Source organism: Rousettus aegyptiacus, unplaced genomic scaffold (assembly GCF_014176215.1).
Source record: "Rousettus aegyptiacus isolate mRouAeg1 unplaced genomic scaffold, mRouAeg1.p scaffold_m13_p_17, whole genome shotgun sequence".
NCBI lineage: Eukaryota > Metazoa > Chordata > Mammalia > Chiroptera > Pteropodidae > Rousettus > Rousettus aegyptiacus.
This window is the reverse complement of record NW_023416292.1, coordinates 45,085,078-45,109,340: the sequence shown is the minus strand read 5'-3', so window position 1 is coordinate 45,109,340 and position 24,263 is coordinate 45,085,078. Positions and strand designations below refer to the sequence as shown.

The window sequence follows — 24,263 nt, the reverse complement described above, 5'->3', positions numbered from 1 at the left end:
GTTTTCTGTAAACCTCATAGTAACTATAAAACCTATAGTAGATGCACAAAAGATAAAAGAATCAAAGCATACCATTACAGAAAATGATACATTTTTAAATCTCCATATACTTGGTTTAAAATGTACTTCTAGGGAGTTTGTTAGCCAAAAGGAGAAATTATACTGAAAGTGTATAAAAATTTGGTACTGAATAACAATAAAACGCTACACATCAAAACCTAGGAGATGTGCAGTTGTACTGCCCAAATTTTTAAAAATTTTTAAAAATAATTATTTTATTTTTTCACTATAGTTAACATATGATGTTATATTAGTTTCAGGTGTACCACATAGTGATTAGACATTTATATAAATTACACAGTGATCACCCTGACAAATCTAGTACCCATCTGACACCATATATACTTATTACAATATTATTGACTGTATTCCTTATGCTATATTTTATATCCCCATAACTCTTTTGTAACTACAAATTTGTACTTCTTAATCCCTTTTTCCCCCCAACTTCCTAACCCCTCCCATCCATCAATCATCAAAATGTTCTCTGTATATATGAGTTTGCTCATTTTGTTTGTTCATTTATTTTATTCTGTCAATTCCACATGTAAATTAAATCATATGGCATTTGTCTTTCTCTGTCTGACTTACAGTACAATATCCTCTAGGTCCATCCACATTGTTACAGATGGCACTATCTCATGCTTTTTTATGGCTAAGTAATATCCCATTGTGTATATGTACTACCTCTTCTTTGTCTATTCATCCACTAATGGACACCTAGATTGCCTCCATATCTTGGCTATTGTAAATAATGCTGCAATGAACATATGGATATATATGTCCCTTTAATGTATTGTTTTGGGTTTCTTCAGATAAATACCTAGGAGTAGAATTACTGGGTCCTTCTTTGTCTCTTGTTATAGCCTTTATTTTAAAGTTTATTTTTTTCTGGTATAAGTATTGCTACCCCAAGTGTTTTTCTTTTTTCCATTTCCATTTTCATAAAATATCTTTTTCCATTTTTTTGATGTTTAGCCTGTGTGTGTCTTTTGATCTGAAGTAAGTCTCTTGTAGGCAGCATATAATATATAAGGGTCTTGTTTTGTTCTCTATTCAGCTACCCTATGTCTTTTGATCACAGTATTTACTCCATTTATGGTAATTGTTGTTAAGTTTGTTGTTATTGCCATTTTATTGTTCACATTTTTTATTTTATTCTTCTTCTTCTTAAAGAAGTCCCTCTAACATTTCTTGAAATACCAGTTTGATGGTGATGAACTCCTTTAGCATTTTCTTGTCTAGGAAGCTCTTTATCTATGGCTTTGCTAGGTAGAATAATATTGGTTGTAGATTCTTGCTTTTCATCACTTTGAATATTTCTTGCCAATCCTTCTGGCCTGCAAAGTTTCTGTTGAGAACGAGCTGGCAGTCTTATATGACTTGGACCTGCTTGGCAAGAGGTACAGGGTATGACAAAGCAAAATGTTATTTGTCTTGAATTTATGAACCTTTGAGAGATTTTAAGAAAATCGACAGCATGAGCTAACGGAGGCCATTTTTATGAAAAAGCCACTGAAGTGACTTGGACAGGCCTACTAGTTGAATGAGGCAGGGATCTCAGAGTGTCACCAGGGAGTCACCAGGTCCAGGCAAATGGTGTTAGCCAGGTAAGGTGCCCTCATGAGTCTGCATCTTGAGTGAGGGTGCTCAACAAATGAACAATGGCTTCATTCAGTATTTATGAGAGAAGTGCCCTTGCCCTGAAGCCAAAAATCTCATTTCCTCCCTATATATCCCTGGCACCTTTCAAGCTGCTGCTCCAGCATTGGAGCTCAGAGCAAGGAAGTCTTTCAGTGAGTAAGTCCCCATATGGGCCCTTTAAGAGAAAATACAGAGATTCCAGCTGCCCTCCATCTCATTCAGCCATAATCTCCACTGGTTTTTGCAGTCATAAATTGTGGGGACTTCTCTTCCTGGCACTGGACCCCTGGGCTGGGGAGCTTGGAGTGAAGCTGGGACCCTGAACTCCTCAGAGGGTATCTCTGCAACTCAGATAGCAACCCTGATTTTTAACCACCACACTGGTGTGAAACCAGCCCATTCCATGTCTCCATCCCTCCTATCGGTCTCAGAGAAGTTCTTCTGTATATGCTTAGTTATTAGGCTTCTGTTCAGCAAAACTTCAGGTGATTCTCATTGATGGTTGCTCTGTAGTTTAGTTGTAATTTTGACGTGGTCTTGGAGGAGGCAAGGACACTGTCTACCTACTCTGCCATCATGACTAGAATCCCAGTACTACCTAATTTTTGGATGCTGATTAAACATAGGTCTACTAGATTAATATTTCTTTATTTTGTAGCTCAAATCTTTTATATCTATGCTGATTTTTTCAGATACTGTACTAACATTGTGAGAACTGCAGTGAAATATCCATTAAAGTTGCCTCCATTTTTGTGGAAATGGCATTTCAAGGGAAATTATCGACTTTAAAAAGCTTATATTGGAACAAAAAAAAGAACACTGAAATTAAGGAGCTAAATGTCTAATTTAAGATATCATTGAATGGTTGTGTGTGCTTTTGTAAGGTGAGGACCAGCACTGGCCTTCAGGTTCACAGACCCAGGATGGGAGGATGGGAAGGGCTTAGCTGAAAAGACCCAGCATGAGTGATATTCCTACACAAAAGTGGGTGACTAGATGTGCTAGAAGGACAAATAAATCCTTGTACTCTTAGTGAGAATGAGCAGACACACTGATTTGAACACCTGGCTCCAATGAAGCAGAACATGTAATATCTTTGCAGGGAAATAAAAGAACCGAAGTGCAGTAGCATTAAAGTATCTGCTTTAGAGGGTTAAGGAAAACACCCACTACTCCCCACCTCAAAACATAGATAAAATGACACATCTGTCCTCAAAAATGATCATAATGAACCAGATATACTGTCTCTGCTCCTATCTTTCTATTCTCAGGGTCATGGCACACTGTCCCTTTGAGGGTGGGATTTCTGTTGTTTTGGTTTCTTTCTTTTTTTGTTTATTTGTATGTTACACAGAGCCCTACATTTAGCTTATTTGAATAATAAGTTGCTCCTGAAGAAAACATCCCATCTCCCTTTGTCATCCCTAAGACTTCCCTGTTGCGGTAGCAACAGAGGTTGTGTAGATGGGAGGAGTGAGACATGCACCCACTTCTTAACCCTCTGTGAAAACATGTCTTTTCTAAGTGCCAACACGGTTCATTTCCAAGGCTGCTAAACAACAGGAGAGCCAATTAATCCCTAGCCTGGAAGTGGAATGTGAAAAATTCAGCCCACCTTGAGATGACATCTTTAGCCTTATTGGTGATGGGAGCTCATTTATGCTTCTAGTGCTATGCCTTCATGGATACAGATCTCAATTCCTAATCCCTACAAGTTGAGGAATGCATGGCTGTGCCCCTGGTACTTAATATCATTTAATTTTTATTAAACACACTCAGTACATTTGTTGAGAAAATGGTTTCTATATACTAAAGAATATTACCTGTTTAAAGTGCTCTTATATTCCCGTGACCATAAAAAGCAAATATGAGAATCTTCATTGTGAGTATCAGCAGTAACTTAGGTCTCTTGAGAGGAAAACTGATAGATGCTCTGCTGTGGACACACAACTTATTATCCAGCAATTAGAAACAACAGATTAGATGTACATATAGCAATACAGATAAATCTTAAAATAATGTTTAGGGAAAAGTGTGATATCTATGTATGATTTATAAATAATATATAAAATATAAAAACATATTAATACATACAAATAGATATATAAATGAGTATGTAACATGATTTATGAAAGTTTTAAAATGCATGCACACAAAACAATTTACAAAAACATCTATAAACAAAAAGTTACCCATTAACATTTTTAAATGGTTCTCTAAGTACTAAATTGGGAATGGAAGTGGATAAGAAGGACAAAGGAAATAAACAAATAAGTAAAATAAAAAAAAGTCCTTGCCTAGACCAAAGATGCTAATATATATTTCATGAGCTGAAGACTATAATTATTCAACCCTCTTTAACTGATGTCCATCAAATAAATAAATAAATCTACAATAAAAATAATAATAATGTATCACAGGAGTCATGAATGAGAATTGCCATGTATATGGGATTTAGAACTTCTTTTGTTTGTGGATACTATGAAGTATACAATAAAGAATACTTGGAACCATAAAGGTAAATGTGGGCTGGGAGCAGCTTCATATTCTCATACTTAACTTCAAAATATAAATAGAGAAAAATATTAAAAGTAGATTTAAGGGCATTCAAATTGACCACCTTAAATTTTTTAAAAATAGTTTTCTAATTATAACAATAGTAGTCATTCCTAAATAGATTTTTTCAATAACATTCCTCTATAAAGCATGATTTATCCTTTCAATATTCTTCTAAAAATTTATTAAATCCAATTAGACTGAGTTTTCTTTACAATTAAAATAGAATAAATATAAATTCTAATCTAATCATGAATATCAAAATAGATAAGAATGGCTCACAAGTCTATCTGCATCCCAACTCAAAGAGATGTAGTTCCTGACCCTGCCATCCAAACATTATAGCAGAGAGTAATTTTAAAATCTGAGGAATTTTTATCAAAAACAGATATGATGAGCAGTGTTCTTTATTCTCTTTATATTTAAGATAATCTGTGCACCGGAAGCTACAACTGCCAAATAGACCCTATGCCAAAGATAAGCAAACTACAACCTGTGGTCTAAGTCCACCAGCCACATCTTTTAAAATTATTTTCAATTTGAAAAATAATTATGTGGCCCCATGATCAGTGGTTTCCCCCAGCCACTCTTCTATTTGATGCTCCATGGACAGTCTAAGTTGCAGCAGGGCAGTGGTGTCCAGACCCATGTGGGAGAACCAAAGCTGGCATGCAGGGGATCTCCAGGTAACCTGGCCTCAGTACACACCGATTTCTGAGTCCACAGCCTTCCAGACTTTCTTGGGTTAAATGATGCTGCTCTTTTATGTTCTCCATTCTATGGCAAGATTCAGTCCCCTTCACTCACTTAGTGTTAAGCATTTAAAACTTTAAGTTTTAATATTACTATGGGTTACAGCCCTGAACAACAGAAACATGTAGCTGCATGTAGCTGCATGTAAGTCAGTAAAGAAAGAGAAAACAACATGAGTATTTTATGCAATATGATATTGAATACAGGCAATAACAACATTTTTGAGAAAAGTCTAGGCTAAGAACTACAGAAATGATTGCCAGGATGTTTTCATTTATACCAGGATTTCAGTTAATTAGGTATGGTAAAGTGATAGACATGGTGACAATTGCCTTTCAAAGAAGAGCTTATTACTTATAATTCTCCAAAAGAAGGGGCACACCATGGCATGCAGGACCCTATGGGACAGTTCTAAGGTCAGTCAGGAGGCAGAAAGATTGAAGTAAAGCAAAAACAGAGGCTGCATGGTGTTTTCCACAGGAAAGGCAAGGAAGGGCAAGGTACAGTTTAGGGTTTGGTGGTCTGACTAATTTTAGTGAGCTATGAGCTATATGAGTGGTCTCCAGTTGTTTGGTACCTTGTCCTAGAGGTAAGGGTAGGAAAAATATTGGCTCGGTGGTGAGAGATAGATAATAGAGGTGGCTGGAAATATGAGATTTGGATTGGTTGATTTATATATGAAAGACATGCTCACAGGGGATTCTTTTGCTATCTCTAGGAATTAACTAGCCATAGGAGGAACAGCCTCTCCCTGCCAGGTAAGAGTCTCAAGATATCACAGCATCATAAAATACAGAAAACAAAAACATAATTAATACACAGGATACATTTGAATCACAGTGGTAACAGGGAAGAAGGGGCTTATTGAGGTTAAACCAAATCACAGGCGGGCCAGCATATGAGAGTCAGAAAACTTCTACTTCCACTGCCTCTGAATACACAGAGTTCTGGAGCATGGAAACTGGAAGGCAGAGGCAGAAAAACCTCACATATTCACAACTCTATTTGGCAGTGAAGAAAATATACTAGGAAAATGTTCCTCGCTTCATTTCTGCCTTCCACAGGTCACATGACTGGACCTCTTCTCAAAGACCAGATTTACCCTGTGGCTTGACACAATTAAAAAAAAATCCATATGAAACAATTTTCAGACATTGGACATCAGGCAGCACAAGTCAGTGATCTCTGAGAAAGTGGAAATAAACAAGGTGAGTCCATTATCTTCCCCCACAATATACTGCTTAAAGTGAATTTCTAAACCGTAACCCAGAGAGGAGGATATATGTGGAGTATGGCAGTCTCTCTGAGTTGAGAGTATGGTCAGGGTTTCAGACAGGCCATGGTGATTATAGTAACAAGACAGAGGACCAGAGAAGAGACAACTACACAGAAAGCTCCAGGGATCTGCAGAAGATCCTCCTCTAGTCTGAAAGTAGAGTCCTTAGAAGTCCTTAGAAGGATGTTACTTAAAGCACTTAGTCAAAATTAACCTTACACCAAAGTCTGCTTTGATTTTGCGTAACGACACCCAAATTGAAGCCTCTAGAGGATCAGAAAGTTTTCCAAGTAATAAAGGAAGCCCCTATATTAAAACTATAGCTATTGTTTGGGGGTGATGATCAAGAGTAAAAATTTTGCAAAATTTTGGGAAAGCATGTGGGGGTATTATCAGATCCATATGTCATCTGTTGTCTTAATGTTGTTTCATATTATTTCATACAAATTTAAACTATTGTCATTGTCAGAACCTGGACAATTACCTTAAGATATCCCACAATAGCATATTGATTATTTTTAATTAAAGTTACTTAGAAATTGTGCAAGAAGAAAACCTGACATCTCTGCACCACTAAAATATTGGTTATAGCCATTGTGGAAAGCAGTATGGAGGCTCCTCAAAAAACTAAGAATAGAATTACCATATGACCCAGCAACCCCTCTTCTGGGTATTTACTCAAAACCTGAAAACATTTACCCTCAAAGATAAATGCCCTTCAATGTTCATAGCAGCTTTATTCACAGTGGCCAGGACATGAAAACAACCAAAGTGTCCCAAGGCAGATAATTGTATAAAGAAGATGCGATGCCTAAATGCAATGGACTATTACTGATCCATAAAATGAAAAAGTAACAGTATCAACTATCAACCTGATTGGCATTTTCAGACTAGACTGCCAACAACAGCAGAAAACACATTCTTCTCAAGTACCCATGGAACATTTACCAAGACAGACTACATACTGGACCTAAAACGAGTCTCAGCAGAATTTAAAAGGGCTTTGCTGTTGGCCCAGTCTGCCCTTTTGGTGGATCTTCTTTGGATGGAGCCCCAAGTGGTGGTCTGCTTTGTCTGAAGCCAAGAACGAGTTGTGCCAGCCTCAGGGTTTCCTGGGAGGGGCCCAGCTACAGGACAAGTTCAGCTGAAGCTTGTACCCTGTCTGGGGCCAGCTGGAAAAAATCACCAACTAATTTCAGATGGCTGCAATGCACACTGAGCTTGAAGGTGCCTTCAGAGACCAAGCTGCAAACTGAGGCTGGCTGCTGCTAGTGCCAGGCTTGGGGCTGCTCAGCAAGTGGTATGGGGAATGCTGAGCCAAATGATACTTGTTTGTGGTTTGTAAACGTTTGAGTGATTTTAGGAAAGTCCGCAGCATGAGCCATGACAGGCTATTTGTATGGAAAAGCCACTGGAAGTGTCTTAGGTGCAAGCTGGCTAGGGCTGGGTCTCAGGGAATCACCAAGGCAGAGCAACCATGTTAACAAAGTTGATGGAGACTCAGATATGGTGGCACATATTTCTGAACACCAGGGTGGGGGAGGGCTCAGTAAAGGACCATAGGATTCTGCTAGCACTTCTAGCTGAGAGAAAATGCCCCTCTAGCCCTTGTCTTAAAGCCAGACAACTTCTTTCCTCCCTACATGTTTCTGGTGCTTTTCAACCTGCTGCTCCAGTGCTGGAGCTCAGAGCAAGCAAGTCTGTTGGTGAGTAAGTCCAAGAGTGAGCCCTTTAAGAGCAATGCCTGGAACTCCAGCCACCTTCCTTTCACTCAGCCATAATCTCCACTGATTTTCACAACCAGAAGTTATGGGGACTTCTCTTCCCAGTACTGGAACCCTGGGCTAGGGAGCCTGGCATGGGGCCGACACTACGCTTCTTATGGGGGACTACACACCTGAGGTATCCCTCCTGATATTTAACCTCCAGATGTGTGTGTGAGACCAGTCCCTTTCATGTCTCTGCCCCCTCCTACCAGTCTCAAGATGGCTTCTTTTTTATGTCCTTAGTTGTAAGAGTTTTGTTCAGTTAGACTCCAGGTGATTCTCATTGATGGTTTTTCTGTGGTTTAGTTGTAATAGTGATGTTGTGAGTAGAGGCGAGCACAATGTTTACCTGCTCCACTATCTATATCAGCAATCTCCAGAATTATATTAGTTCTTGATCATTCAGACAAGTTTTCATTAAAGGTAAATCTTGAAGAAGGGTAAGATGCCATAATGCAAGGAGATAAATAGGAAAATAGGAAAAAGTAGAGCCTCTATGTAGTAATAAGTGGAAGATAGGTAGTCACTGGAGCATAATTATTGCAAATGCCTTCCTAAGGATTCTGGCCTTTATCAGTCAAGCAAAAGAGAGCCAAGGGAAGAGTCATGGAAGAAAATATTTGTATTTAGGAATATTAATACAGCAATGTTGTGTGGGATGGACTGGATAAAGAAAAGGTCCTGCCACAGCATAAGGAAGAGGTAAGAAAGACCTTATACGCTTAGGAACAATTAGTTGCAAAAGAGTTAAGGGTGCAGAAAATATAAGGCAGAAGAGTGTACATGGTGAGGAAGCAGCAACCTGATGCACCCATCAGGTGTGGGAGAAGTTTTACAGTGAAGGGGGAAAATCGTATTGTGATTTAAAAGAGAAACACAGTCCAGCAAAGATTTTGGGGTTGGTTTTTTGTTGGGTTTTTTTTTTTTGGTTGTTTGGTTTCTGATTTTCTTTCTTTCTTTTTTCTTTCTTTCTTCCTTTCTTTCTTTCATTCATTCTTTCTTTCCTTCTTTCTTTCTTTAACTTCATGGGCTATCCGGGAACACTAGGATGTCAAAGGTAAGACTGTGGATGGTGAGATAGTGGACATAAGCTCCAAAACTATGCCAGAAAAGCCAGATGAAAAGGTGGAAAGGTCAGGCTTGGAAAAGATAGAAATCTCTTCCAAAGGTGGAGATGAGCATAAATTCACCCTTTGAGCCATAAAAAAGAAAAGATGTAGAATTTATTATTTTATCATCCTAATTTTCACAAGAAAATAGCAAAGATGGTTATCTGCAGGGTGAAAAGCAGGGGGACAAAGTGTGGAAGAGGTCTCCCATTGGGATGGTTCAATAAGATCAGTAAAAGAAAACTACAAGTCTTGTCAAGACTCAGCCAGAGTTAAATAAGAGAAGATGAAGAGGGTAAAGCCATCCCATTGTCAGATCTCAGAGCAAGAACCATGCTGAAAGTGAGGGATGATATGAACACAAAAGACAAAGGAGGTACAAAGAGGCAAGGGAATCTGGGGAGTGGGAAGATATGCGTGACCTGGGAATAGGAGCCAGGCCCAGGGGGAAATCCACTGCAAAGCACAAATGGAAAATAATCAACAGAAAGTTTGAGCCACTCCCAGTTAACACTGGTTCTATCTTAACTATTAATAGCACCCCTCTTATTTATACCCTAAACACCCTAAACAGAGGCCCAGTGACTAAGAGGAGTAGATGCATTAAAGGTGAGGCAGGTAACAACTCCTGAGGATGGCTTGGGCAAAGAAAAACATCAAAACTAAGCTCTTGGAAGAAGAGCTACGCCACACATGAAAGTAGACAAACCTTATGCCATAGATTGATGAGCAAAAACAAATTCAAGTAAGGGCTTTGGAAAGTTCACAGATTGCTGTGTGTTGTGAGAAACGCCTGCAGTCCTGGCGGGATACTTAGTGCTAGGAGCAACAAGGTCAACAGAAGCAGATGTGGACTTGCACACAAGGACACATTGCAGAGAGGGCACACACGCCTGAACTATTCTGGGATTTCTTGCTCTAGGGACGAGGATTGGAAAAAGATACCTAAGAAGAAATAGCTGAAAACACAGTTGTGGCCTTGAGGCTGAGTCTGGGAATTGGCTGTAGTTTGAAATTACTAACATGATAGTAACTAATAATAAATTACAAAGCCAGCTTTATGAGAGAGTATAAAAAGCCATGGAGACAGGAGTGGGGGATGCTAGCATTGCCATTCCTTGCCATTCCTCCTCTCCCTTATCCATGTTAGTAAAAGCATTTCCAGACTCTGACTCTCTTCCCAACCGACTCCGTAACACCTGTTCACAGTCAAAAGTAGGCACTATGCATATCCTTCTGAGTCCAATCAGGAAATAAAATCCATGGATTCAGCTAAACAGAGAAGGATGAATTATTAAGCTATAATGGGAAAATAACTATAAGATATCAGAAAACTCACATGAAACTAGGGCTGAAGGAGAATGACCAAAAAAGAAGAAACTTGTAAGGGCAACTTCTCCCCGCAAGGCTAGAGTGCAGACCTCATTGCAGAAGGTATAGTTTAGCCCCTTGGGTAGAGGAGTTCTCTAGTTTGTCCAGGCAAAACCTAGTCTGCAGTCACTGAGCAAGCTGGATCAACCCTCCAAACTTCAGGCAGGAGCTGGAAGAGAGAGAGAGGCTCAGTGGAAACCTCCAGGCAGCAGTTGAGGGTCTGTAGAGAAGATGGAGCATTGGGAGGAGCAGGAAGCCTTCAGAGCACCAGTTCCCATACAAGAAGGCCATGGGAAGGTCATTGCCAGGATGAAACTTCAAGGTCAGCAAGTGTCCAAAAGCTCTGGGCATATAAGCTGGGGCAGCACTCCACAGCATGTCTTCTTACCCACTCTGCTGACCGACCAGGCAGTAGCTGGAAACTGCAGTAGAACCCCTTCTTCCTGCAGAGTCTCTCCAGGAACCTCTACTGGAAAAGCTTAACAGTGTGCTCACTTTATATGAGAAACAATGAGGAATTCCATCCATTATCACTAAAGATATAATGAAGGATGAATTTGAAGCTGAGTGGCAATAAAGTGACTATCAGCACAGCACTCTATAAGAAACACAATATTCATAAAGAGAATATTAATACATTCTAAATGAATTTTCTAAACTTTCTAAGATGATTTGAACTGAGTATTTGAAGAAATAAAATAGAATTTCCTGGAAAGATAGCCCTTTATTTTCCAAATAAATCAATGCTATAAATTTATGCTGAACCTTTTCCAAAAATATTTCAGAAGGAACTTTGACACACATGCCCTAAGAATGTAAAGGGCCAGAGGGGTCGGTTCACAAACTTGATACTGTTAAAGGAAGCTAAGCTGGACAGCATTGCCTGAGGGCAGTGTGGTACGAAAAACAGTACCAGGCCACACATTTTTGAAGTCATTGTAGATTGCCACACATTTGTACACATTTGCTCCCCACAATAAGTTTGTGAGAAAATTTGTCCATTTGGGCTGCTATAACAAAATACTGGGTGGCTTATAAACAATTGAAATTTATTTCTCACAGTTTGGAAGCTGGAAAGTCTAAGATCAGGAACCAAAAGATTCAATGTCTGGCTAAGGTCCACTTTCTGGTACCCAGATGGCACCTGCCACTGTGTTCTCGAGTGGTGTGGGAGAAGGGGCCTCTTTTATAAGTTCACAAATCCCATTCATGAAAGCTCAGATATCATGACCTAATCACTTCTCAAAGGTCCCACCTACTAATACCATCACCTTGAGTATCAGATTTTCAACAGTTAAATTTGGAGGTGATACAAACTTTCAATCTGTAGTGTAATCAAGACAGATTATTATCCCTATTTGGCACAAAAGGAACCTGAGTCAGAGGCTAGAACTCCAATATCTTGATCCAGTGCACGTGCTGGTTCGCTTCACTGCCTAAGTTCTGCTTCAAATTCCCTTCCGTCCAGGATGCCTTTCCTGGCTAACCTCGAGCCAATATTTTTACTTAGCATTCTGAGAAATTTGTTGTATAGCATTACACAGTGTCAAAGAACAGTGGTTCTCTAACCAAAACTGAATATCAAAACCACCTGAGAGCTTGTTTAAACACAGATGATTGGGCCCCTCTCCCAAGGTTTTTAGTGCCAAGAAACTATGCCCCTGACAGCTAAAAGATGATTTTAACTTGGCCTCCTTATGTCCTGCATTAGGAGGCATGCTGTCTCTCTAAGCTTCCTACTCTCTCTTCCCTAAGCTTAGAGAGGACAGCTGAGCCAGCATCCCTACAGCTCACACCTGCCCATGTGTGATTTTTTTCTGTGCATTGACTTGGGTAATAGCTATAAGTAGGAGACCCTGTTTTGGGGGATATCTTCATGACTATCTTCTTTCAGTCTGAATAAAATGACTGCCCATTTGAGAAAAATATTCCTACTAAGAGGAGTTTTTGTTTTCTACGTAATGCATACTCACTATTATTTCTGTTAATCAAGTTACACCAAATAAAAGCTTGAGACACCTCTTTCTTACAGCCTTTCTTTAAAAGAGAAAATGTGCCTCATTATAAATCCAAATTCACAATAGAAACCATAATCTAAAACTGTCAATATGGCATTCAAGACAAACTTTTCATAGGAGACATTAACTGGGAGGCCCCACGTTGTTGTCAGCTAGCAAAGGTATATTTTGGCTGTCCCACACTCCAAATTTGATGAGTTTGAGTCAAATTTTACTATCAGGTATGTTCACATAAAGGTTCAGACTTCTACTTTTCTTGAAAAATGTAAGTTACAACCAAGCCAGGGTCTTATTGCATATTTGACAACAAGCAACTAGACTGACCTGCTTCCTTTAGACAGGGCGATTGTTCTCCAGTTCATTGCAGATTCCAGCATTCAAACCACACATGGCCTTACACCCCAGCTCCTAAAAAATAATTTAAATCCTCTTAAATATTAAAGAGGTGTGAAGAGAGATGCTTTATGATTGTTCTCTGTTTTTTCAAGGGACCTCTCTTTAACCCTCAGTTCCTGAGCATTGAAGTCTTGGGAACCTGAGATTCCGAGTTCCAGTAGGTGGGTGAGGATAGTCACAGGATGTCTTGGTAGGAGCTGTGAGAAAACAGAAAAGGAGAGGCCACTAAGGAAAAGTTGGAGAGGGGACGGAAGGAAGAAGAAATGGGTGGAAAGGTCGAAGAAAAGAGGAGATGGAAAAGGAAGACGTACCTGCACTTCTCAAACCAGAAGGTTAAGCTTTAACCTATCAGAAGGAGGGATGCCAGTAACACCAATAATCAAGCCCATGGATACATGTCTCCCCTTTGCTGGGGGAAACACAGGTGATCTCTCAGCCCAGAATAACCCCTAATTCAGTTTGCCTTCTCTAAGCATGTGCAAGAGTGCTGGGTGCTTATTTCCTCTCTCTGTGGAGTTAATTCAAACATAGCCCCTTCACCACACAGGAGGCAAAGAGGACTGCTGGGTCAGCAGCCCCAAGGAAGACAATGAAAAAACCATTCCCCAGACTGTGCTTGCCCACAAGGACACTTCTAGTTGCTCCCATGGGCACTATCTGCCCCTTTTGATGTTTCCATGGACATTATCTCCCTGCTTCGCTTGAGGACATGGCTGATCTGGTCCTCCACAGCACTAGCTAGGCAGCACACCTCCACAGAGAAAAACCCTTATTTCCAGAATGAAGCAATTCCCCTCCCCTCTGCTCACATATAACACGATGCCTGCTCTCAGCCAGCTGCATTTTCCTGCAGCTCCAATCAACCAAGTGGTGAAGCCTCCTCGTATTGTGAGTAATAAATGGCTTGTATTTGCAGGCTCTTCTGGTGGTTTTAACGGAATATCCAAAGCCCAAGTGCAGGTTTCTGGCCTAGAGCTCCTGCGTTACATCTCATTTAAAGTGCCCACTTCTATTCGCTTGAAGTCTAGATGCCTCAGCTTTTCTTAGGGTCTGAGTACCTGTAATTCAGTTCACTTCAGCATATGATATAGCACAGCACAAAGGGAAGGGCAATATTTCTGCAGCCAGGCAGAGCTCAATCTAAATTCAGCTCTTCCTCTTTCTAACGATGAGAGTCTGGGCAGTCAACTTGACCTAGCTAAGCTTCAATTTCTCATCTATAAAGTGAGAATAATAGCACTTCCTTCAAAGGAGAGTTGCAATGATTAGATGACATGCCATGTGCAGAGTGCTCAACTCACAAACAGGAAGCAGTCAGTTTACCACTGCCTTCTAATGCCCCCAGTTCCCTCTCCTGAGGAATGAATCCTCCTGGGATGCTTCATTGGTCACCTACTTCTGGCTCTGTGTTTTTTAGTCTCGTCTTTCTTGCATATGGATCATTCTCAATGCTTTTTGAGTTTAGATCTTTATTTTCCTCTTTCCTGTATCTGAAATCCTCTCTTCTATCCTTCCTGGTTGGGCCCTCATCTCCTAAACTCCTCTATCCTGCTTTTGTCTACTCCCACCCCTTCTCCAGACCCTGCTTCTATACTTCAGGACCTTCCCTCCATTCCCAGCTGGGCCTCAGTTCTTTCTCACCCCAGCAGAAAATGATATCCTGGCCTCCTAGGCTACTGTGCTTCACTTGGCATTTCAGGCCAGCTGCCTCCCCAGGCAAACACATCCAAGGCTACTTGGAGATACCATGTCCCGTCAGCACCGGGCAGGACATCACCTTGCCAAGTGTCTAGCTGCTCCTGCTCACCCCGCATCCTCATCACCCGCACAAGCCAAGGCATGAGGGCATGGCACACCAGGAGCAGATAGCAAGGACCAGAAGTGGGGCCACTGGACAGACAGGCCTCCAGCTTCACTATATCCAACAAGGAAATGGAGCACGTAAAGTGATGACTATGAGGTTCAAGCCTCACAGCAGGCTCATGCATCCCACGTTTCCACCTCTGGAGATGAATTCTCTCATACCTTCAATCCATTTGTGTTAGCTTCTCCAGGAGAGCCTTCCCTGAACCAGTCTCCTGTAAATATTCCTTTCTATATACCTATAGCACTCTGCACTGCACTGTAACGTATCTATCATGTTTTAAGCATTGTTTTAACTGTTAATGTCTTCTCATCCTCCTCCTCAAGCAGAGATCCTGTTTGACCTAGTGTTTAATTAAATTCAGGGAACCCAAAGGGTGCTCAGTTATTGTCTGTAAAATGAATAAATGCCCTCATGCCTTACCCATCCTTCCCTACGCCTCTCTTCCTCAAATGCTCAAAAAGATGTGAACCCTGGAATAGATAAACCCAGATGGAGTCCCAGAGTGGAGAGTAAGGTCTGAGACAGGCAGGCTGATCGTGCTTCTCTAGTTTTGGCTGTCCTACCTCAAGGAGGCCTCTGACAAATTGGAGAGAGGTGTCATTGAGGAGCCACTGCATTGTTTCCCTGATCCCTTGGTCCTGGTTGAGCACTTTGCCAGCCATCTTTACCCAATGTAAGGAGCCTGGGGCTGGCCCCCAGGAAGTTCCTTAGAAAGTCAGGACATCTCTTCCTTGAAATGCTGCATGGAGGCTTTCTAATGTGCCCCCAGGGTGCTCCTCACAACTAGTAGACACCTGGAGTTGTGAGGCGCACTCTGGGGGCACATTAAAAAGGGATAAGAGTAGAGAAATGGGGAGAGATCAAAAAAGGATTTAACAGATTGAAGGCATCAGGAAGAAATTGGTGTGAGGGTTCTACTACCCAGAGTTCAGGGACATGAGAGTGGGTGACCCAGAGCAGGAGAAACAGAAGGAAGTATTTTGAGGAGTCAGAGGCTGGGACCTCTCTGGCAGAGGTGGAAATTGGAAGAAGGTAGAGAGAGCAGTTGGGGCCAGAGTCTCCCAGCTTGGCCTCTGCATTCACTGTCTCCCCTTGGGCAGCTGCCCAGGATCCATCCCTCGGCTCATTGTCCATGTGCAGCATTTTGATGAATTCCTGCATGTCCCTGGTGAAGCTGCTTAGATAAACCCAAAATATATGCTGCAGCTTCTCCACTGCTGCTCACTTAATTTGCCCTGGGACCCAGGCTTCAGGAAGTGGGTGGTGTCTGAGTCATTGCTGTAAGCGTGGGTCTGCAGCGCCCCCGGCCACGCGGAGCAGTCCCTGCGCGCATCCAGCTGCTGTCAGATCTGGAGGCAGCAGAGTGGAGAATTCCTTTGCCCGACTGGAGGAGAATGGAGAATGAGGGGCGTAGTGAGAGGCCAGGAGAGAGGGAAGCATAAGGGGGGAAGAAAGTAGAACTGATGGACGGGGGAGGTAGTGCCTTCTAACTCAGATGCTCCCCCACACTCGCTCTCCCAAGCTGGGGAGCCAAGTCTTGGACTCACAAGTTCTCTGGCCTGATAGCCGATGAGCTCTTGGCTTCCAGTTTCCAAGGTAGCATGGGTCTCCACTTGCCCCCATCACGCATGGACCGCTTTCCCAGCCCAGGTCAGTGTCGCAGTCTCCCAGGTGCGTACCGGGGTGCTCTCGCTTCACACTCCCTCAGAACTTCCCGGAATTTGGGGGAGCCCACACGAGAGCAAACATTTCGCAGGCTCCCAGCTCTGCCTCCTCCCTCTGATCCCTCACCCCACCCTTCCCCTGCCTCCCAGCCCAGGCCACTCAGCAGCAGCCCCTTTAACAGGGTTGCTGGTGGTTCCCCAACCCAGATTGGGTAGACTCAAACTCTGGTTTTCTATGGTTTTGTTCAGATCAGTCGAGGCATCTCTTTTTCATCTGCCAGATGATTGGCCTTCCTGTTAGCTGTTTGAGCTGCAAAAAAGCTGTGGTCCCGGCTCAGAGTCCTGACACCACTACTCACTTCAGTACTTTTCGTAACTAGCTTATCTAAATGTTTCATTGGAGTTTGGATAGTGCATGGGAAACTTTAAAATTACTATTTAAGTTTTAAAAGCAAACATAAAGTTGTATCATAGTGTCACTCCAACCCTGTTAAAAATACAAAGAAAAAAAAAAACAGAAGAAAAGTGACTCAGTAGTGGAAGTCTAGCAGAAAACTAGGGGTGATTTTATTTTGTTTTACACTGTTTATGTCTTCTAAAATCTCTACAAGTGTAAGTATTACATTTATAATAAAATGCAAACATTAAAACTAATTTTCTCAGTTGTACATTGAGAGGATTGGACTGGGTTGGCTCAGATACAGGGCTTTCACATCCCAAGATTCTTTTATCTCAGTGTACCACAGCCCTTCTCCCCCTCCGTCATTGTCCCTGCTCTCTCCTCGCCCCCAACGCTATCCTCTAGGGCCCACTTATCACCCCTCCTGCCTGGCCTATCTGCCCGCTTATTTCCTCCTCTGGCTCCCCACTCATTCACTCTCCAAGCAAGAGCCTCTGTGTTAAAGAACAGAGACAGTATTCCAGAGCACACATGGACAGCCAGCTCCCCATTGAGTATGCTGAAAATAAAATCAAGGAGACGTGGTGGTCAGAATCTCGGATCGTGGTGAGGAAAGGCACCCTGTTTGACAAGTCAGAACCTGGGCAGCAGCCTGGCATCTCCCTCTCCCTCACTCCTTTTATCCAATCTATCAGCGACTCTTCACAATTTTACTGTTCTGAAAACCTCTTGAATGTGTACCCTTGTCTACGTGTCTATTTACACCACTATCCTAACCTTTTGCCCAATCTCCTGAAATAGATTTCTCAGGGTAGAGACCACAATCATTGGCATGACCTATAAGATTATGCACAGTCTGACCTTGGTCTACCCTCTAACGTCATCTTTCACCCTACTCTCACTTCCTCTGTAACTTAGCTTTGCTGATATACTTTCAATTCCTCTAATATGCAAAACTTCTTTCTGCTGTAGCTCTTTGTACAAACAGTTCCCTCTGCTGGGAAAGTTCTTGGCCTCTCCTCCCCTCACCCTCTTCTAATGCCTAGCTATTTCCTACTCACATCTTAGCTCAAAGTCATTTCTCAGGGGAGTCTTCCAAGACCTCCCAGACTCTGTGTGAGCAAAGGCAAAACTATGTCAGCCCCCACCTCCACTTCCTGTATACTAGCAAGCATTGTGATCCTGTTCCCTCAGCACATATCAGAGCTTGAAATTATAGAAATGTTCATGTGTGTCTCTCTTTGTGTCTTCTTCTCAATCTACTGGAGAGCTGCCAGAATTCAAGGATCATGTCTTCTTACTCTGGTTCCTTCCATTTTGCCAACATTAATGCTTCCAACCTCCCAAACTTAACTGTAGTTGAGATGTAGTATAGAAACTGCCCCTCACTCTAGTCTGGATCTTGCAGATAACTCTCACCTATCCTATATTATTATGCTAGTGTTGCCTCAAAACAGTTTGAGATGACATAGAAAAATTATCGTTGCTACAAATAAGGGGTTAAGTGATTAAATTAAGACACAAAATTGCCCAAATAGTGGGTAAAGGACTAGATATGAAGGGAGCTGTGAGGACGGAAGTTAAAAGAAACGTGGTTATATGGATCACGGTACATCTAACTTTCTTCAAATTGTCACGCTCTCTTGAAAAACTTGAAGAGTTCTGTTTAGTTTATCTGCATGTTAAAATTTTCAAGTGCTAACATCCTTCCAGACTTGAAGACAAGAACTGTTTTTATTCAACAAAAAGCCAGGCAGTATATAATGTGCAGAAGTTGGGGTTATCCGAAGATACACAACAGTCAGTTGACTCAGATACTTTTTAGCTATTACAACTTTCACTGCTTTCTCCTGGGGAGAGACTCATTAAATCACCCAACAACCTTTCAGAGTAAGACTAACAGCCACATATTGGGAGTCAGGAAACCAGAGCACAGGGGGGTGATGATTTCCCCAAGGCTTCACAGTAATCCCAAGGTGAGAAGAAGTCGCCATGATACTTTCCACTTTGTCCAGGAGCTGACTGTGGTTCATGCCCCTGGGTTAATCATGTCTTTCACTACTAGACTATTTTTTGGTCTCCGAAGAGCTTTCCCACATGCCATTTTGTTTAATCCCCATAAACACTGTGAGAGATAGGGATCATTATCCTTAATTTGTAAACGAGGAAACCAAATCAAAAAGAGAACATGCAACTCTCTGAGGTAAAGCATGATAATGACTTGGGTTGACACTAGAATTCTGAACTTCTAACTCCTATTACAGCATACTTCCTTTTCTCAGAGCTGCTTTCTGAGGTCCTACTACCTATTTTGAGGACTGCTAATGTGATGTGCTTTGTTTTAACCTTGAGAGTCTATAATTCTAGGTCATTACAGCCAGAGAGAGTAGGAATTTCCTGAATGGGAGAGAGGTGGAACTAGAATCAAGGAATCACAGATGATTTGGCTTTTTAAAAAGCCACAGATATCATTGGTTACAGAATCCTTATATTACCTGAAGCCCACGTATCATGAGAGATTTGTCTCGGCATTGTATTCTGGATCTGGCAGATCTTGCATTGGTTCTGATCACCATCTGTTGATCTGCCTAAGTTCTCTTTTTACTCCTGTCATTACTTTTTGATTTTTTTTTACTTGTAGCATTACTGTTCAGTTGACTGGCTTTGTTTAAGTTTCTGAAATAAATCTTTCCCATTGATTTCCAGAGTAGTTTTGTTTGTTCTTATTGATTAATGTAAATCATACACACATATAACTCTATGAAATTAACTGACATTTATTTTTCTTGTTTATGTTCTGATCTTTTGCCCCTGGTCTTACTCAATACTATGTATATCCTCAGTGACGACCATACTGACTAGATCATTAGTAAGTGGTCAATAAACATTTGTTAAGCAAGAAAATTGCCAACCACACTTTCAACCTCTGCAATTATTCTAAGCACTTTACAGCCATTGACTTATTTAATCCCAATAGAGACCCCACATTATATCTTACTCGGTTTCTTCACTGCTGTCTTTACACCTAGAACAGCCCTTGGGACAGTTTAGGCATGCAAATATTTTCAAAAAAATGAAGATAAATAGTATTAATCCACATTTTACTTCTTGGAAAAAAATAAATACAGAAATTTTAGATAACTTTCACCAGCTTGTAAGTATTGACTCTAGATTATAATTCAAGTGTCTTCTTCACAAATATCATGTCCTTTGTACTGTACTATGCATCTTCCCTCATATTAATCCCAGAGAACACCTGAATATGCTGCTGGGTGGAACTCAAAATGAAGAGAGTAGGTTTGAGTGAGGGAGAGCCAGGAGCTTCAGCCCTGAAGACACTTCGGAAGCCTCCTCTACAGAGAGTCAAACCTAAGACATGTATAAGTAGTAGGTAGGAGTGTGAGTGTGTGTGTGTGTGTGTGCGCGCGCGCATACGCACGCATGAGAGAGAGAGAGAGCGCGCATGAGAATGGAAAGGGGAAATAAGAGTTAAACCTCATTATTCCATTATACAGTATTCAAGATAGCAACAGTGAAATTAACAAGCATTGATGGAGAAAAGAAAAGTTGGGAACTGCAGGCACCATGGACATACTCTTCATACATCCTACACTTAAACAAGAAAGAATCATGTGCCATATGCTATGGTCCTATAGTAGATGCAGAGAATCTAAAACTTAGATTCAAAGATTCCCACACCACATCTGCAAATCCACACTGGATGAATACCTACTGTACACAGTATATTGAAATAGGCACTATACATATCAAACAGCAATCCAGGTCTAGATCTAACCTAGCAATTCTACTCCTATGGACATACATACATACATACAAACACCCAAAAGACATGGTCATAGTAGCAGTTTGTAATGATCCCAAACTGTGTTTTTATCAACTCAGAAATAATTGTGCTTCTTTAAATAATGCCCTCGTACTTTTTTCTTTAGATTTGTGATACTCACATTTATCTTTTTGATGAATGCTTCTCCATTATCTTTTCTATTCTCATCTAAACTTTCACTTATATATGTGCCAGAGATTCTTATTCTCTCTTTTATCACTTTAGCTCATTTTTATACTTTCTTCCTTTTTATCTTAGTGAATTTTGGGCTAATTTCTTAATAGCTATTTCAACCTCACTAACTTACCTTCACTGTCTCTGTTTTGCTATTTAACTTGTCTACTGACTTAATATTAGAGACTAACTCCTCATGTTTTTTAATTTATTTGATTTTTTAAAAATCTTCCTGTACTTTTTACCATACTGTCCTATTTTCATTATGGTTTCTCCTCCTTATTCTAGCTCATTAAACATTTTGAGCATACTTATTTTATCTTTCACATTACTTTATTATCTTTAATTGTTTGGATTTGAATGTTCTTATTGTGTCTGCTCTTTTACCAATGTAAATTTACTTTTTATTGTGCCTTCATCTTCATGTTCATGTTATAATTTTTTCCTGCCACAGCCTCTTCTGACCTAGATTGTGGAAAAAGTCTATGCAAAACTCTTTTCCATTTGTTTCTGCCAAGACTCTAGAAAAGTCAATGGCACTGGACCAGTCCTTGTGTTAATTTCTCAGCATGTGGTTCACACTCTGTGAAAACAACAAAATATTAAGACCTCAGACCAGTGCCTATCACAGGCCTTGGGTTTTAATTTCTCCAGGACAATTTTTCTTTTTCATTTTACTCAAAGCCCTAGCAAGTTTTCTTATCACTTCCAGGGTGAGTGTGCAGGCTTTTCTTGCCACTTTGCCATAGACTTTACACCTGTTAGAGGACCCAGCTTAATTCAGGGAACTTCTTTTGCAAAGCTCCACATTCCATGAACCCAAAGCAAAGTCTCCTTCCCTTTAATGAGCAAATCAAAGCCAGCCCCCAGCACCAAAGTATAACCAAATTTTCCATGAGCCGCCATTTCGTGACCTCATTCTTACTATTACTGATGTAATACTTCTTGTTACAGGCATGGCTGTGTGTTTGAGCTTGACTGTACCATATGTCATCTTTAGGTTACATTGTATTCAGCCTTTACAAGACTTTGAAGTATGTGCTGGGATGAGTGGGCAAGCTCTAGTACCTTATTCTGTCTTATTGTCAGAAATTGTCCACTATGTTTTGTTTTGAGTACATTGATTGAAGAGGAGCAATAACAATTATATCCTTCCCAAAGAGGCCATTCAAAATGGAAAAGGATCTGAAATCATCAAAATGAAGAACAATTTAAGGGACCATGGATGTCTAGCCAGCATTTGAAGATCCGTCATGAAAAAATGGTAATTCTCATTTCTCAATGACTTTTACTGATGACATTAGGTCCCATGTGTGAAAGTTACCAGAAACAAAATTTAGCTCAACACAAAAATGAAAATTTTTTGTACTGGCTTTTAGAGTTATCCAATAAAGGATAGTCTCACTTTTTGTGAACTCTGACAATAAAGAGGGGCATATTAGACCTAGATGACCATCTGCCAAATGTGCTGTTGAAGAGATTATTGCATGGATTGGGGTCTTATAATTCTAAGATTCTTTGATTTTGTGATGAAATTCTTATCTTGTGGATTCACCTTTCATGGGCTGTGGCTTGAGTAGCTTAGAAATCTAAGCTTATGGTTTAGACATATCAGTGAGACATTAATTATCAGTGAAATGAAACAAAGTTCATAGAGTAATCAAAATATGGAGGAAAACACATCTCACAATATCCAGTTAATACCAACTAGATATTGTAATGGTCCTTTTTCCACTCCAGGACCCACAATTTACAAAGCAGATGCCTTTGAAGTTACCATTATGTAACAGACACATAGCTACACCTGCCAGTTTTTTTTAAACCATATGTTGACATACCTTTTGACTCCTTTACTTATCTTGTTTCCTTATCCCCACAACATTCTTTCATACTCTTTCTCCCTCCCTCCCTCTCAGTCATCTATCACCTTCTCTCTTTCTGGCTGTCCTACATCTAAATCCACATAGAGGCAAGTCATTCTACTTCTACTTTCCTCTCTCCTCCTCCTCCTTACTTCACTGTCCCATCTCTTCTTCCTGCCCCAGCTCTCGATTACAGCACTCATCCACATCTCAAATGTAAATGTGCCTGGAGTATAGGGGCTTAATGCTCAGTCAAAGGGTATAAAACTGGGTTTCTTCTACCGTGACTGCTCTGGCAGAGCTCTGGTACTGACCCCTTTAGTTAGTTTCTGTTTCACGACAGTGTAGGCTTTAGAGATGACATGTCAACCAAGAGCCAAACCAATGAGTGAAATGAGCTTGGGAAAGTGAACTTGTCTCTCCTTACTATAGTGCTTTTAACTGTTAATATTTCTTGAACAGTTTCTATGTGCCAGCACTACAGTAAGCACTTTACATTCATTTTTCTCTTTTGATTTTCACAAAGCCTGACAAGTTAGATACCATCATTAACAACATTTTACAGATGACAAAACCAAGGCTTAAAAATGCAAAGTAACTTGCCCAAGATTATACAGTTAGAGGGTAGCAGAGTCAGGATTTGAGCCCAAAGCCAGCTTCTTAACTACTCAAGAATTCTATCTCCACTAGAGGAGGTGAGGAAGAATCTTGGCTCCTCTGCCCCACCCAGTGCTGTGCGTAAGCAGGAATGGTTAAAAGTATTCACAATAGGGCCAGATGTCCCTGCATACAAAAATGCACTTTTCAGCCCAGAGTTTTATTTTTCATAGTGACACTAAGAAAAATTGAACAGGAAGGTGTGATTAGCTTCCCTTCTATCAGTTTTAAAAGTAGAGTCACAGAGGACTAAGGGAGCCTAAGGGGAAGAAATAAAACTTTCATTCCCCACTTTATGGCAAGCCATTTAACTTCAGAGTCTCATAAGTTCCTTATTTATGAGAATCTTACGTGAGGTTTATGAAGGAAATTAGATAATGTGTGTAAATCATCTGGCACATAGTAGATGCCTGGTATCTTTCAGTTGACTCTCAATCCAATGTATCTTAGTAACACACCTTCTTCCCCAAACTGCTCATTCCTAGACTCAGGGGCTTCCAACTCATCCATTAATTCTGATGCCATTTACTCAAGAAAAACCTTCACCTCCACCCCCATCACGCTATCTGAGTTAAGTGACAAGTTCTGTTTTTCCTGTAGACCCTTGTGTGTGGTTTATTATAGCTCTCACCACACTGCCACTACCTACCTGGTGATCCCCACAAGTAGTCTGTAAGTTCTTGGGGTAGTAGGACCTTTGGTTTACCTCAGCATTCCCAGTGCCAAGCAGAGAGTAAGACACGTCACAGGTGCTCAGTAAATCTGTTTGAATTAAAGTCCTATTTTTAAAATATGCCCATTATTAACTTAACATACTATTTTTGTTTTGTAATACTTTGTCTTCAG

At 40.8% G+C, this 24,263-nt stretch overlaps 1 protein-coding gene across 1 annotated transcript; it reads right to left on the bottom strand.

Annotated features, from left to right (window-relative positions):
• Positions 1-1,042: 1,042 nt before the first annotated feature.
• Positions 1,043-16,159, bottom strand: LOC107499722 (antigen-presenting glycoprotein CD1d-like; the record flags this gene model as incomplete). The annotated part of the gene is given in 5 exon segments (XM_036235171.1): positions 1,043-1,449; positions 3,528-3,654; positions 10,504-15,618; positions 15,932-16,024; positions 16,027-16,159. Coding segments are annotated over 3 exon segments (612 nt in total), but the record flags the coding sequence as incomplete, so codon positions are not given.
• Between the last annotated feature and the right edge of the window lie 8,104 nt (positions 16,160-24,263).